General features: G+C 50.9%; 1 protein-coding gene across 2 annotated transcripts in view; it reads left to right on the forward strand.

The window, feature by feature from the left end:
• The window catches only part of ASTN1 (astrotactin 1), a 270,174-nt gene that overhangs the window by 133,806 nt on the left and 119,675 nt on the right, over nucleotides 1–16,693 (forward strand). For both annotated transcript variants that reach the window (XM_024551717.3, XM_045189330.2), the window contains 3 exons: nucleotides 610–759; nucleotides 1,826–1,993; nucleotides 9,056–9,140. In XM_024551717.3, the coding sequence (XP_024407485.2) occupies nucleotides 610–759; nucleotides 1,826–1,993; nucleotides 9,056–9,140 (403 nt within the window). The remainder of the gene's footprint in view (nucleotides 1–609; nucleotides 760–1,825; nucleotides 1,994–9,055; nucleotides 9,141–16,693) is intronic.

Genomic DNA, 16,693 nt, shown 5'->3' on the forward strand with positions numbered 1-16,693 from the left:
GCCCTATTCCGTTCTCACTAAGCTTCCATTTATGACCTCACCCCAGTGACTGGCTCTGCCTTCTGGTGCGACAGCATCCGCTTCTCCTACAGAGCAGACTGTCCTCAGTTTCCTCCTTCCAGGCCCCACAGGGCAAGGACTCCCAGCCAGAGAGTAGGGCAACTCCTCCTGCTCAGGAAGTTCCTCAGAACTAGCAGAGCTGATTTGTGCGTGCGCCCTCTGTGGGAAGCTAGGGGAAGTGCAGGGTGCCCTAGCAGGGTCCTCCCACCCTTGGGCCAGAGGCTAGAGCTCAGCCAGGCATGTCCAGGGGGAGACCGCCCTCCTTTGCCATTTCTCTTGTGACCCTGGCCCAGGGAGGCTGCAGATGACTTGCACAACACTGACCATGGTGGACCCTGAAGGCCACCCGTAGGCCAAGTTCCCTCTGACTCCAGCCAATGACATGGTGTTCCATGATGGCGGATGTCGCCAAGGTCACGCAGCTGCATACATGTGCTGCCTGGGTTTGCCAGCAGCCTGCCCTGTCGGCCGGGCTGGGCAGCAAAAGACCAAGTTGGCCTTCCGCCGAAGGTCTTCACCACCACGCGTCTTTCTGTGTCCTCCTTTCAGTGGGTTCTCCCCGGAGTCCCGTCAACAAGACCACCCTGATGTTGATCAGCGTCTCCAGCTGTGTCATCGGCCTCGTGTGCTCCTCTCATGTCAGCTGCCCTCTCGTCGTCAAGATCACCCTCCACGTCCCGGAGCACCTGATTGCGGATGGTGAGCCTGCTTGTGGCCGGCGCCTCCCTCCCTAGTGCGGCCGGTTTGGGGTTGGGCGAGAGGGTGTGGAGAAACCCGGGGTCACGGTTGCCTATTACTGTAGGTGAGGGGGAAGTAAACACAGAAAATGAAGCTGAGGACAAAACCAGATTGTCCACACATGCAATCACAAAGCAGGTGAAAATCCCGGACAGTTCCCTCATCGCTATGCGCACTCTCGTTTCCCATTTGTTTGTTTTTCAAGAAGCCCCTGTCTTTGTGGAGAAATGCAGAGCATCCTAGATACAGGCAGAGAGACGCTGAGAGTCTCGTAGCTTTTGAGAGAGGGAAAACTAAGGGGAGCAGTTGAGGTGTCTAAGAATCATCCCTGCGTCAGTTTGGTGTGCCCTGGTGAGAAATTCCTAATTGTAGTAGCGTATTATAAGCCCAGAACCCCACAGCAATAATTGACTTAATCTGGGGGACCCCAGTATATGAGGGAGGAACAGAGGTTCTGAGAGCCCCTGAATTCATTCAGCCTGGAGCACCTTACTGACGTGCTCGGGTCTGTCTCCTTGGTTGCTGGAGATGAGGGGGGACTGTCCCCAGGGCCAGCTGTTTCATGGGAGGTGACGACAGGCAGCAGGTCATTGTCCCTAGACAGGTGCCAGTGTCCATGGCTGTGCCTGGGGAGCAGCAGCATGGCCATCGTGGACCTGCTCTGTCCCTGTACCCTTAGGTCCACCCTGGTAGACAGGAGGTGGGGCCAGGTAGCAGGGGACACTGTGGTTGGAGGTCCAATGGGTGGCTGGGCCACCATCTGCGAGTACCTTTCTTGGGACTCACGATGGCCCAGGACTGGCAGGAGGAATGGCCGTGGCTTGGGCTGATCTGCAGAGTGCCCCTTACTCCGTGTTGTATGTGCATTTGTGTGTGATTGTATGTGATTGTGCATATTTCTCTGTGTGCAGGTATGTTTTGTGTGTGTTTATATGTTGGTGTGCTTATATTTATGTGTGTGTGCATGTTAGTGTGTGTGTATGTTGTACCCACACAGGGGCGTGCCTCCTCTCTCTCCGCTCTGCAGGGAGCCGCTTCATCTTGCTGGAGGGGAGCCAGCTGGACGCCAGTGACTGGCTGAACCCGGCCCAAGTGGTCCTCTTCTCTCAGCAGAACTCCAGCGGGCCCTGGGCCATGGACCTCTGTGCCCGGCGGCTGCTGGACCCCTGTGAACACCAATGCGACCCCGAAACTGGTAGGCGGGAGCACCGGGCAGCGGGTAACTGTCAGAGATCATGCCTCTTGCAATCACCCCCTCGAAACCCAGGCCATCCCTCCCCATTGTTCCCTTGTGATTGGAAGCCCAGACTGTGCTGGCTGCCCGCGTGATTGGGCCTTGAACATGTTGGCTTAAAACATGGGGTCCTCTCCCAACAGCAGTGTGGGGAGCATGCTAACTGTAGCCCCCCGCCAGACTAATCCATGTCAATGAACTCACAGGCATTCGCCATCCCTTCAGGGAAGATCAGATACTGAGGCTGGTCTTTCTATGCATGCGCATTGTAGAAACTTTGGAAAATCTAGAAAAGCTTTGAAAGAAAATGATAAACATCAATAATTCTATCTCCTACAGAAATCATTTAAAAATATTCATGTCCCCCTTCCCATCTTTGATCTCTGCATGATTTTTAGAAACTTGTGAGCACGCTAAGTCCAGTAGAGTTTTCCTGATTTTCGTCACTTACTCTATCATGAGAGTTTTCTAGAACATTAAATAACCCTCAGTAATATAACTTTAATGGCCGTTTGGCATTCCATTGTATGTGTATATCATAGCTCATTTAAATAAGTCTCTTATTCTTTGGTGTTTAGTATGCTTTAAATTTTTAATTTATATAAATAATACTACATGAATGCAGGGCACATTTGAAGTTATTTTCTCCCAATAAATCTCAGAAGAGGGGTTCCTGGGCCAAAGGGCATAGACATCTTTCAGACCGTTACATTATCAAATGGGGCGGGGGCTTCTCTGAGACAGGGTCCAGATTCAGACACGTCAGACACCGGGACTCAGTGCTTCTCGAGCCCCAAGGTATCCAGAAGTACGGATACCTGATTCCAGGTTGTCTTGCCCTTCATTGTAGAAAGGGGGCGTCATACGCATCTCTATAAAGATCTGTTTCCAGTAGATTCAGCACCACAGGTAGAGCCTCCCCAGACCAGTAGGATGATGTCTTAGGGCAAAGGATGGGGATGCAGTGCTACCTAAGACCTGCAAGTGCGGTGTTGCCGGAGTCAGGGGCCAACCTCTCCGGCTGCCTGTGCTACATCCCCTCTTACACGCACACACACCCCCTGACAGGTGCATCTTTTTCAGGTGCTGGGGTGGAGGGATATTAGTAGAAGTTGAGTCCAAGAGATCTATCTAGCCTTTCCTTCGTTATGGTCCGTTGCTCTAACTCTTCGGGGGAGTGGCAGGTCACAGCGTCATCTAAAGTTCACCTTCTTAGGTCTGAAAGTCAGCACGTGGGCCCATCGCAAAGATCCCAGGCCCCATATGGAGCAGAAAGTACAGCATTTTAAACATCCGACGTCTAGGGCTGTGCTTACTTGCTGCTCTTCCCACGCTGTCAGGCAGACGCCGAACCAAACAAATGGGCTGTGCGCCAGGCCCCAAACCAGCGTGCTCCGGGGAAAGAGAGCTCATCACAGAGGGGAGGCCTCTCCCTGCCACTGAGCTAGGCTCTGGTCCCCCAGGTGACCTGAATGAGGGGAACCTGTGACAGCCTCAGTGGCCAAACTCACTTCCGAGAGAAGCCTGACCTCCAGAGGGCTCTGGGAGCAGAAGCTGGGGTTTTCAAGAACAGAAAGCACTTCTAATTACACGTGGAAGAAGGCACTGGTGTTTGCAGCTTGGAGGGGTCTCAGGGATCAACTGCCTCCTTCCTTTAGATCAATGCTTGGATTCCCCAAGAGGGCACGTCAGGTGCCCAGAATCCCACAGGGACCCTTGGCAGAGCCTGTGCTCTACCCATCCTGAAATCAGAGCAGAGATGGAGTTGGAAAGGGTTGCTCTAATCTCCCCAGACGCGTTTGACCCAACAAACTTGTCATTCAAAACGGTTTAAGCAGCCATTCTTACCGAGCATCACGGCTTCCTGAGCCAGGAGTTCAGGAAGCTGCTTGTCCACACGAGGCCTCCTGGATGTCTCATTTCCAGTCCTACCTGACAATGACTTTGGGAAGCCCCTCCCCAGCTGATGGCTTCCCAGTATCCGTGACCATTAATGAATTTCCAGCTGGAAAGCCATGGAGGGAGACTAAAAGTAAGAACCCAAACCCCCCACCACAGGACTGAGGCACAGCTGAGAGACGCTGGTGCCGAGACTTGAATGCTGGAAGTGGAAACGCTCCCCTTCCCGCCCTGCTTGTCTCTGCATGTGGGATGATGTGGTCATCCCACGTGCTCATTGGGAAGAAACTTTATCGCCTCCCACACTCCCTCCTAGAGCCTTTCTCCAGAGAGCCAAGTGTGGGAATTGGCTGCAAGTCGAGTCGACGTTATTTTTGCAGTCCCCCAGCTAACTCATTTGGAAATGCCAGGGTGTTGGGCCATGTGCGTTCCCAGCCGTGCTGAGGGGTCCGCCCATACGTGTGTGTGCAACTGTGCAGGTGCACGTGAATACTTTTTCATGCGCACACAAACAAGCAGGCCAACAGGCGCTCGGTCTCTGCAAAGGAGCAGCCTCGGGCACCTGGAGCTTTCCTCAGGCACCCTTCCCCAGCGTCCTAGAGTGACGTGTGTGTGTGTGCTCATTACCTTCACGGCGGTGCGACACCCAGTGTGGCAGGCAGCATAATGGGCCCCCAGAGCTGTCCGTGTCCTCGGGCCCAGAACCTGTGAATGTGGCCTCTTCCATGGAAAAGATGCATTAAAGTTGCGGATGGAATTAAGGTTGCCGAACAACTGGCTTTAAAATAACAAGAGTATCCTGGATTAACTATTAAGTATCTAGGTGGACCCAATGTAACCCCAAGGGTCCTTAAAATGGGAAGGGGGAGGCAGGAGAGGAGGCCAGAGTGACGTGACGTGAGCAGGCCCCCACCAGCCGCTGCTGACTTTGAAGGTGATGGGAGGGGGCCAGAACCAGGGAGTGTGGGTGCCCCTGCACCCCCTTGATTTCAGCCCTGGGAGACCCCTGTCAGACTTCTGACCCACAGAACTCTAAGATAATAAATCCATGTTGTTTTAAAGTGCTAAGTTTGTGGTAGCGTTTTATGGAAGCTAGGGAAAACTAGTATACCAGGGAAGGAGGAGAAGGATAGGGAAAGAATGAGCATTGCTGTGTGGCCCCTAGTATCGCCCTGCCCGATTTACAGAGGGTGGTTAAGTAGACTTTCTGAAGATGTTTCAGGAGTCTGGGAGAAGCTGAGCGGAGGTCACTTGCCGATCTGTTTTCCATGGCAGCCTCCCTTGTACATTCTAGCAACCATGCCATTTGGGAGGGGTGCAAGGCACCTCAAGTTCTTACCTCAGTGCCTACAAGCCCTTTGCCAAGTGTGCATTGACATGCTCTCCAGATCCTCCCCGGTTTGGAACTCTCGGCGTGTCCCTTAGCAAACAGCAAACCCCTAAGGTTGCAAGGCTTAATGCTCAGCTGGATCCAGCCAGGGGTTGACTTTTCCTGTGCTTTCCAAGGGTTTTGTTGTGGTTGTACGCTTGTTTGATTGTGTTTTGATAGCGGCACAGAACAACGGATTTCAGTGACTTGTCCCTGCACTCCATCCCTGGCCTTTGCTCTGTCGTCTGGGCAGCTGTGGCAGCTCCCACGCCTGCTTCATTTCCCAGCCCCCGTCACTCCTGGCCACAGACCTTCATGGCCATTCAAGATGTGCGGGTGTACGGGTCTGCAAGGAGCGTGGCTTCCAAGCTGAATCAGGTTTTCATCACCACCCAAGATGTTCCCCTGAATTTCTTTTGTCCCAGACCTTTCCATGAGCCAGTCCCAACCATTGGAAATGTGTGAGATCTGGTGAGGGCCGCTGGACCAGTTTTTTCGCCTCAGTCTAGCCCTCCTCCCCTTGGCATTCCTGAACCAACGCCTCTCTTTCTCTAGCTTTCTCTAGTTTAACCCAAGCGGCTGAGGTGGCACAGCCCCCATGTTGTCCCTGTCACCTGGAGCGCCGCTCACTCCAGACTCCCTTCTGTGGCTCGATTAAAGCACCTTCTCACAGGATGCGCATTGGGCAGATTGCCCTCTGTCTGCCCGCCTGGGCTCACGTGGGGCTATTCGACTCTGGGCCTGGCTTCTGCCTGCTGTCCTCACAGGGAAGGAGACCAGGCGATGCGATATTGCCCAAGTCCAGGTGTCTTGCAAAAATTCCCCTTTCTAGCGGAAACACACCCAATTCTATGTAATGAAAGCCATGAGCTACCTGAAGGATAGAAGTGACTCAGACACTTCAGCCCCGATCTGTATTTACGTCGTGGAGGACTGGTGGTAAGCCCGGTCATAGCTGAGGAGCCCTAGCTTCAGGGCCTTTCTGTAACCCTTCCGTGAGATTTGTTCCTCAGCCCTTCAGCTGTAAGTGGGAAGTGACCAAAGGCTCTGTCTATCACACAGGGTCCCTCAAGGTGCCTTCCTTCAGGGTACCCAGCACAAATCATGTAGCCCTGTCCAGGTGATGCATGGATCCCCTCTTGGTGGGCTTCTACTCTCTGGAGGTGAGGTTGCCCATGAGTGCCTCTGTCCTGGTCGGGACCTTTTCCGTGGCCATGCCACACCTTCCTGTTGGATCCTGTGAACACTTCCACGGAGTCAGCACATCATGTGTTCCCCGCCATCTGTCACAGCAGGTGCAGAGACTAACTATGACACTTCTAGCTTAGGAGGGCATCCAACACCCTCGTGGGGTCTTTAAAATTCACAGCTAACAGAGCTCGTGCTTGCACGAAACCCCTCTTCAAGTCAAGATTTCGCTGTGGGTTGCCATAGCAACGTTCCTCATCGAGCCCGATCTCCCTTCCACGTATCAGATGGCCAAAATGGTTTTGAGGAGGAATACAGGAGAGGAAGATTTGGTGGGTTCCGGAAATGAGGATCATTTGAGAGGCAGATTTTTGGATATCCTCAAACTTTCGCAGATGTGTTTGAAAACCTCCCTGTTGCTCTGACTCTGAGCTGCATATGCCATAATGTGGAGAAAAGCTTTCTGTCTTGTCAGCAGTGTGTCCCCACACGGTGATGAATGAGGGAGACCTCATAAGGAGACAATGACTGGGAAGGCAATTTGAGACAGGTGAACGTGCCTACAGATGGTAGGTGTTGGCCGCTTTAGGAAAATGAGACTCAGCTTGAGCTCTGGGTTGTTACTGCACTTCCTTTCACCTGTTTGCTGGTAACCAGGTATCAAACGTGGAAGAAGGACTCCCGTTCTCGTCAGTCATTAATTCCAGGCAGAGCATCCAACCAAGACCATTGTAAGAGTCAGAGTAGAGTAATGGGTTTGACAACCTCTTGAGGTTAATTCCTGTTAATATCATCTCATGTCCCGTTTCCCCAAGGACAAGTAGGAAGTGATCTCCTTCCGGGAGAAGCATAGCCGGGCCCTTGACCCGTGAATTGGCCTAGATATCTGCATCTTAGTGTGAGGTGTGAGTGGTCTTATGTATAAGTTCAGGGCAAACTAGTTAATGTGGTTATTTTCCATTAGACGGCATTTATATAAAAGACCTACTCATATGGGGAAAAGCTAACCTTGCTCTTGCCCTTGTGTAGCTTATAGTCTTGAGTTCATGCTTTCTGTGGAATTAATAGAAGCAGCCTTCATTGGAAAGCCTTATCTTCAACTAACATCAAGCGGTGTTTTCCTGTGTCCAACTCAAAACTGCCCAACCATTCCTAGGTCCAGCTCAGTGCCGCTGATGCCAGTTAATTCGAGCCTCTGGCGATCTAGACCATGTGGAAGCCTGAATTTGCCATATAGGAGACAAAGTTACTGACCTTTAACTCCCTGTGGGGCGCCCCCCCCCCCCCCCCCGCCCTGCCCCGCCCCCGGCAAACTAAGAAGTTGCTCATTTTCACTCAAGATGCACGTCACCTGGTAGTGAGGCCTGATGGCCTACGGCTCCTAGGTCAGTCTTGGAGTAAATGGTTGAGCTAAGATCCTCTGAACAACCTGCTCAGAGCCTTCTCAGCCCCTTTCCTCAGCACCTGTATTGCTTTTTGTCTTTGAAAAGAGAAAATAGCACTCAAAGCCATTCTATTTACATCCTTGTCAGGGAGATAAAGAAACTGTATGCCCCTTGTCCCCTCAGGGCATGGCACCTTTGTTATTTACAAGGGTCAGGGCGTCCCACCCTCCAATGAAATACCCAGCTCCTAGAAGCGTTAACTGGGTGCTTTAGTGGGACAGGCCTCAGAGGAAGCAGCAACGACTTCCTTCAAGATCAGGACTAAGTAGAGCAATGGCTCGTAATCCTGTGGGGCCCTTGGATTTACTCGTGAACCAGGTGAATGCCGTGCGAGTCTCCGTGGGAAGACGCACAGGTGCAGTTCTGCATACAGTGTCGGAGGGGTCGTGGACATCTCGGTGTACAACAGAATAATGGATGATGATGAAGCACAGTAATGCCCTGAACAAATACAGAATTGTGGGTGATCCTTCTGTTTACCAGCCAAGAAAATTAGCTGATATACTTTAAAACCCCAAGTTCCTATAAAAACATAATTGGTGTTAAGTGGCCTCCTCGGTGGTGGTAGTTCTGTGGGCTAGCAGCACAGCATGATGGGAAAAAAGGTCTGGCGTCAGACAGGCATAAATTGAAGTATTAACTCTGCCATTTCCAAGCTGTCTCCAGACCCCTTAATTTTCTGAGCCTCAGTTTCCTCCATCTGCATAGCATAGCCAATAATACCCACTTTTTAAGATTCTCAGAAATCTTGATGACATAACACACTTACACTGTCCTTAAACATTTCATCGCTCACCTACTGCGTGCTTCACAGTATACTGGGCACCGAGGGAGTACAGGTGGAAAAAGTTCCCTGATCCAGAGTTCTTGCCTTTGTGTGTGCAGAGCACACACAGTAGGTGCCTTGTCAGTGGTGGATTTCCGTAGTAGGGAACGTTACCACATAGTGGGAAATGGAGGGATGGGTGGTGGTCACCCCTGTGGGCGGTGGAGACAGGAACGGGATCTCCTCTGTGACGCTGCTAGGGCCCGAGTTTGATTGTTGCATCTTTATTTTCCCCAGCACACACGTTGATCAATTGCTCTGTGTTTCTCTTCCCCTCTCCTCGCCCCGCCTCTAAGGGGAGTGCCTCTGCTACGAAGGGTACATGAAGGATCCAGTACACAAGCACCTTTGCATTCGGAACGAATGGGGGACAAACCAGGGGTAAGTAGGGGATGGCAAGTCCCCAGCGTCACCCACCACTCCGGCATACGGGCCCAACATGCAGCCGCCACGTGTAGGGAAGCAGAGCTAAAGGCTGTTTATGTTCTGAGCAGCAAAGGGGTGAAAATGTCACAGTGTCTTCCCCAAGTTATACCATCCCAGTGATGTCCCTATCAGGGTTTTCTCCACTGATGAGCTCAGAGAGGATGCTTCTGCCTCACAGCCCTGCAGCTGGGATCTGAACACCAAGCTGTCCCTCTCTTCCTTGTCACACTGCTGCCAGCCATGAGGATTCCACTGGCTGAATGAGGCTGCTGGTTTTGTTGGAGGCACGAAGAGTCACACAGGCTCCTGTGCGGCTCTCCCCGGGCTTGGCGAGCTTTGCGAGGCTGACGTGGGTGGGTTTACGTGTTTACACCAGGACTGTCCACAGGGGGAAATGCAGAGACTCAGGGCATGCTCGGGGTTGCCGAAGAGTGTTTTTCCTGATCCCCAGTGACCGCTTCTCCGTGAGATCTTCGCTTTCCTCCGAGCACACATGACCAGGATGAAAAAGTTACCTTGTCTGTTGCTTTTATGTATTTATCTGTTTTATTCTGTGAGTTTTTATTGGGATAAAATGTACATGATATCAATGTCACCATTTTAACCACATTTAAGTGTACAGTTCAGTGGCGTTACGTACATTGGCGTTGTAGTGCGACCATCACCAATTCCTGCTTCGTTTGGGGTGCCGAGAGCTCGCTTTCTGCATTGGCTGCGCTGTGGAGGGGAGTGGAAGGAGAAAGGGATCAATAAGCACTAACTAATAATAGCAATCAATGGGACGGGGGCACTAGAAAGAAATCAAGGCAAACGCCACTTTGGAGTGCAGCTCAGAGCTGTGTTTGCAGCCCAGCAAGGGGCAAGAAAGAAGCCGTTGTCATTTCCCACATTGCCATGGGGGACTCGGCCCCCTCTGTCTGATTCTGATGAGACTGAGCCTAGAATATTGAATGTAGTTCTGGACTCTCAGAGCCATAAATATGGAGACAAATGGGTGAGAGTTTGGAGAAGAGCAATAAAAATGATTGAAGAGCTCAAGGGAGTGATTTACGATGAAGGGCTGGAACTCAACTCGGAGAACTTGGCCAGCTGATGACTAAGTCAGAGCATGATAAATGCCCGCAGACGTTAGAAGAGGGCAAATGTTCTGGAACGGGTTGAGGTAGAGGGATAAGGACAAGGGAGAATGAAGGTAGAGAAAGGAAATCTGAGTCACGGGTCAGAAAACTTGGGGAAGTCAGAGTGCCATGAAATTTTTCTGTTGATGAAAATGAGGGATGGCTGCATTTCCACTGCATCTGAGATCGGATCAGAGGCCGCCCACAGCCCTGAGAGGAAGCTGTTTGCAGGAGGGGAGGTGCATACGAAGCGGCTTGTTCTGGGGAGGTTGGCAGGGAGGGCAGAGGCCCGGCTCACCGAGGTCCGTCAGAGTCTGCTAAAGATGGCCTCTTGGTCTCTGACCCCTGGAATGTGTGCGTACTTTCGGGGAGGCAGGGTTTGTGCTTCTGCGATGGCTGAGAATCTCGGCTGTGATTCTCACTGAGTAAAATGCTGTAGAGGATGATGGATAACCAGCTCTCTATCTCTCAGCCTGCAAACTTGCCGCTGAAGAAAATGTCATTTCGCTTCTTGCCCTGACGGGTCCACGCTGGCTGTCCACCGTGATTGAATTTGGGGTCTTAAAGACTCAAGCCTCCCCAGCCCTTGCCTCGGAGACAGGTCATGTGAGGATGGGTCTGACCTCACTCGGTCACTGCACAAGGCCCTTCCCTCTGGCTGTGGGGAGAGACAGTCCTAGGATGTAGACAGGAGCCTCCAGGGGAATGAATGGTGGAGGCCCCATGTTGGTGTCATTTCAAGTAAGGCAAAAATACTGCGTTACTGACTGACAAGAACATTAGCCCCAGGAAACAGACAAGGAGACCTCATATGTCATTTCCATCTCTAATTCCCATTATTCTCTGATCATCACTGTCTACGGGTCTCATTTTGGACACTAATATAATAATGGAGCAACTGTTAGGAGGGGGGGGGAAAGCGAGTGTCTTGAGGTTAATGGAACCAAGAGTGATAAGCAGCATGCGACTGTATGTACATAAAAAAGTGCCAGGCAGACGACTGCGTTTTCCTCATAGAGTGACAAGATAGATGGAAAGTGGAAGATGTCATACATCTTTATTTAAATCAGGGACCCGATGCCGCGCTTCCTTGAATGATTCTTACAAAATTCATCTAAATTGATTCAAACGTGAAGATTGTCACTTGAATTGATAACTGCCTGACAGATTGCCAACTAATGATATGTATTGGGGTATTATGGAGAAATCAATGGTGGGCCTCGTTTTCCTGAATATCTCATTAAATGCTCCAGAAGGCGCAGGTAAGCAGTGTGTGTGAGTATTTATGTTTGTCACTTGGTATTCTTGTATTGCATGCATTAAAATAGCTGGGCATTCTTTTGAAGTAGAGCAGGCAAATCCTAGGCCAGTAGATAGTTAAAATGGATTCCCTTGTGAAAAATCTAGGTTAATGGACCAGGAGGACTGTAGCAATAGGCATTCTTGACTTTCAGACAAGGAAGAAAATTGATCAAGGACACCAACACAAAAAAATTACAAATGCGTGATTCTGTGAGGCAGACGGGTTACAGCTGTACCAGCCTCTGACTCGCGCTCTAGTTTACCCGGACCCGTGTGGGGGCTGTGTGTGCGTGAGTGTGTTGGTGTGTGCACACGTGTGTAGGTGTGTGCACACATACTGGTTTGTTTCCAGAACCCCCCACCACCAGTACATGCCATTTACTCTCTCGTTCATGTTTTCAACACAACACATACTCACTCACTCCATTACCCGTTGTTGCCGGGGTCAGCTGGGTTGCTGATTGTAAGAAGAACGATACTGTATCTTCCCTGGAAGAACTAACATCCAGCTAGATCAGTGGGCAAATGACATTGCAGTGAATTCTGAACACTAGTACAGTTGCGAGCAAAGGTCTGTGGGCTCACAGTTTAAGGGGTGACTTATGCGTCATCTAAGAATCTGGACTAGGGCTTCATGGAGAAGATTTTGAACTCTCCTATTTCCCAGGTAATAAAGGTAATGCTAAGCAGAGGGGAAACAGCTCTCATTGAGGCACGGAGATGGGAGGAGCGTGTATTTCCAGGAATGGCATATAAATAGGTCAGTGTTAACTTACAAGTGCAGCTGACAGAGACAGAAGAGGCTGAGAGGGCAGAGCAGGACGGGATCTCAACAAGTCTTGCTCTTGGACAGTAACGTTCCACGTATGTGCCTCCAGAGTGGTTAGCAGGAGGGAGAGGTTTCAAGGGGTCTGTGTATTGGGTGGGACGTTCCCTTACTACACATTATATTTCTGAACCCTTGAAAATAATGTGAAATAATCCTAAAAAGAAAAAAAAATACCACACACACAAAGCCTCCTGAGACTATCTCACCTTTTATTGATCTGGACTCTGTGAGTAAAGCATAGGCATAGTCCTAAAATTACCCTGTAGATCAAAGCTTTCAAGACCAAACAGCAAAGCATGACAGAGAACTGGGGACCCTACGTACAGGGCATGTGAATCAAGGGGGTCGCAACCTTTTTTTTTTTTTTTTTTTTTGGCTGACTCTGGTTCTTCCAAAAATGGCCAAGGAGGAGCAAGGCTGATTGCGACATCCGCGTGTGGGTCTGGGTGGGGAAGCCGGTCCCTGGAGCTCCCCCAGGTGGCAAGACCCAGGTGGCAGATAATAAAGTCACTGAACTCTTTACATGAGAAGCTTCTATTCACCAAAAGGAAAAATGGCTAAAAAAAGATGTAACAAAGTCATGGCTGACAGATTTCTAATGAGATACTAAAAGAACATAGGATGTTTGAGGTTACAAGCTTGGTCGTGGAGGTTGGCAACAAAATTACTCCCTGCCACAGCAGCCGGCGACTCTGTGGCCTCACAGCGGGCGGGGATGGAAGGGTCCCCCCCCAGCGCCAGGCTTCACCACCGTCTCTGTCTAACCCCGGGAGTGTTGTGGATGGCGCCTCAGCCTCCCATTGCCACGCTCCATAGATACAGCTGGGCTCGGTTGGGGTCTGCTTGATATCTGTTGGCTAGGGCACCAAGGACAAATTGAAAATTTTCACAGATGAGAAACGAAAACAATAAACGAGAGTGGAGGAGGCAAGAGATTGATTTACATGAAAATATTAGAGGAGGAAAAACAAATTTATTTAGCTACTTTGGAGAATATTAAGAAAGGCTGTAAAAGTGGTTTCTTGGTTAAATTAGAAGTGTACCCAAGGGCCCCCCCAGATACATTTTCCAGAACACCAATATTAGATTAAACTCATGCATGTGAAGATTCCCAGTAAATAACGGTCTGATTTCTTATTCTGGCGCCTCAGATACAGAGGGCAACTCCAAGGAGATTCCCCACTAGAGACCTATCACATATCACTCGATTTCAGTGCTGAGGATGGTGATGGAGTGATAATTCAGGAGAAGGGGAGGGACCTGCTGTGGGAAAGGAACAGGTATTTCTCCAAGGTGTTAGAAGCTGTTGTCAGGGGTGGCCTGCTCACGAGGATGCCTCCTCCTTACACCGCCTGCTGCGGAGCCCACACACTTACCATGATGTCTCCAGATTAGTGCACACATACACACACGCACACATACACACACGCACGCACACATACACACACGCACACATATACAGCCCATACTGCCACCTTTCCATTGTCCCAGCTGCTTACCTTTCTGTACTGCTTCTGCAGTTCCTCCCCGCTCCTCACCCCCCAAGGAGTGACTGCTTAGGGAATCTGACTCTGGATAAGGAGCAAATGCCCCACACTGTAGAATTCGGTTTTCTCATCTGCCCAAGACTGAGGAAGATGTTTGTCATGGTTGGCCTCAGTGTCTCTGCATTGCTCAGAATGCATGCTTGACCAGGGGGAAGTGATTGTAAGGGGCGTGCCTGTGTGCTGCCACCCTGACATGGCCCTAGGGACTGCTCCCAGAGCAGTGACCAGCGCCCCAGGGCCCGGACGCCTTTGCCTGGGGGTGGAGCAGAGGTCGGTTTCCACTGTTTGTTCAAAATGATCCCAAACCCATCTTCGCTCCTCCTGGCCCCTGAAAATGAGCAGGGACTTCCAATCAAAGTGCAAATGCTGGGTAGTGACTAGAATGCTCAGCTGGAGCTCTGGCTGCAGGCCTTGTCCTGGGCAGTGTTTGGCCTCCTGTGACCTGCCCCAAGTCTTTTCCGAAGTGACTCAGATGGAGTCAGACAGCCCGTCCTGTGTGACATGTGACATTTCCTGACTGTCCTTTGCCTGTCTCCAGCTCATCATCTGGCTTTTATTTTCCTGCCCGCACGCACGGGTCCTGATGCCATTCACCTTGCTCCAGCCCCTCAGACAGGATTTGCTGGCCAGCCTGTCGCTGCCCTTTTGTCTCCAGGCGTGCCCCCCTCACCCCCCTCCCACCGTACAGCACAATCTCATGGTCTGAGCCCAGCTCTGGTCCTTGCCATGCCAGGCACAAATGGGGTTATCTTCCCATCAGCTCGTTTTGTTCTCCTTTTTTCTCTCTCTCTCTCTCTCTCTCTCTCTCTCTCTCTCTCTCTCTCTCTCTCTCTCTCTCTGCATACGTGTGCCACTTTTTCTAATTATTCTTCACTTATTCACAATGACAGTTTCCAGTGTATTTATATGGCCCTTTATTTCTCTTTCTTCTTTCCTTCCCTCCCTTTCTCTTGACCTCCCCCCCCCCTCTGCCCCCGGGAGTTAATGGAAGTGGGCCTTTCTTTTATTTCACCAATTTCAATGTCAAAATCAAAGAAGGAAGCTCTTGGAATGCAACCTAAAGTTCCCAGTTCCTCCTTTCTCCAGAAGCCCCTGCTGTAACCTGATTTCAGCGGAAATATGGCCCCATAGGAAGGGATCTGACCCCTCCCTGGGTGAAGGGACAGGAACTTAGGGCTGGAAAGTGGGTCTTCACCTACAGGGACCTCCTCAGCCCTTCTTAGTAGGATCAGGTCACCCAGCTGGCTTGGGAAATGCCACACCTTGTTCCCAGGGGTGCTTCCGGGGAAAACATGACTTGACCCATTTGTATAAGCAGTGTGTGGTCAGTCAGCTGGGCACAGAGGTACACTTCGTCCCCAGCAGGTAGACGTCTGGCTGGGAAGGCGAGTGAGGGCTGGAACCCAGCTCCTGCTCGCTGCGGCGGGAAACCCTGACAAAGGCTACCTGTATCCAGGTGTCCAGATGGGCGCCTTTCTCTGGTTTGCACAGAGACACTTGATGAGCTCGCGCTGGCCCTGGCTCTGCCATTTTTGGCAATGCCCTTTGCTCCCTCTTAACCTTCCTGGTCACTCAGGATGACACATGAGCAAAATGTGCCCTAAGAAATGTGACTTGCTGGTAACCGGGGCGCCCTGATGCCGGTTCATGGAGCAGATAATTAAAAATCATCTGGGGAGCTTATTTAAAGTACTGGTTTCCAACCTACCCCCATAGATTTTAAGTTCATAGTCTCGGGGCATGCCCCACAATCTGTGCATCTGACAAGGTCCTCCCAATGACTGAAGCACCGCCGGACTTCAAGACCCTTCCTAAGCAGGAGGTGGTGTCCCCAGGCCCCCTGGAGGGCATCTCTTACAGAGGACCACCCCTCCAAGGAAACTAAGAACCGGTGTGCTGCCTAGTGGCTGAGTACAGTACATCACAAAGGATCCTTGCATTTTACTGATTGGGAAATCAAGGACCAGAGAGGTGAAGACACTGGTTTAAGGTCACATAGCTGATGGCCAGGCTTTTGTAGTGACAGGTGGGTAGTGGAGCTAACTCAGTCGGGTAAATTCAGGTTTCAAAGAGAGCACAGTGTGGAGAGTGTATGGCACCCTGGACATCCGTGATCAGCTGTAGACGAGAGGTGGACACTCCGTGGTCCCCATCTGCTTCTCTGCATCCTCCTTTCGCCGGGACTGAGGGGACACATCTTCATCCGACCCTTCCCCCAGTGGTAAGCATCTGTAGCCCCCCCTCCAGTACTTCCCGCCCCCCCAGGGTGGGTAAGAGCACCACCGTGTTCTCTGAGGAGTCCACTCCCAGCCCCAAGGGACTTATTTTAAACAGTGCTGGGGGCGGGAACGCTCCTATTTCCTGCAGCATGGCCGCCAGGGCGAAAAAAAAATCAACCTCAATTTACCCTCCCATCTGCTCAAGAATGGAAGATAAATTGTTTCAATTTTACAAAAATGAATGTTTTATGTCTTGCCCATGCTTTCCAGATAGTGCCCTGAATTCATATATGCTACCGAATGCGTGGGCATTTCCACGAGCAGTGCTGCCTGGACCGTCAGCCTCCTTGGGCTTCAGTCTAAGAATACTAGGCCCGAGAGGGCTGTCACTCGCCCCGGCTTTGGAGAGCTTGGCTATTTATCATTTTTCCTTTAAAATGAATAGGAAAAAAATCCACTCATTATTCTGTTTTCAGGGAAAATTGCCATTACC

This window comes from Desmodus rotundus, chromosome 12 (assembly GCF_022682495.2).
Source record: "Desmodus rotundus isolate HL8 chromosome 12, HLdesRot8A.1, whole genome shotgun sequence".
Classification (NCBI taxonomy): Eukaryota; Metazoa; Chordata; class Mammalia; order Chiroptera; family Phyllostomidae; genus Desmodus; species Desmodus rotundus.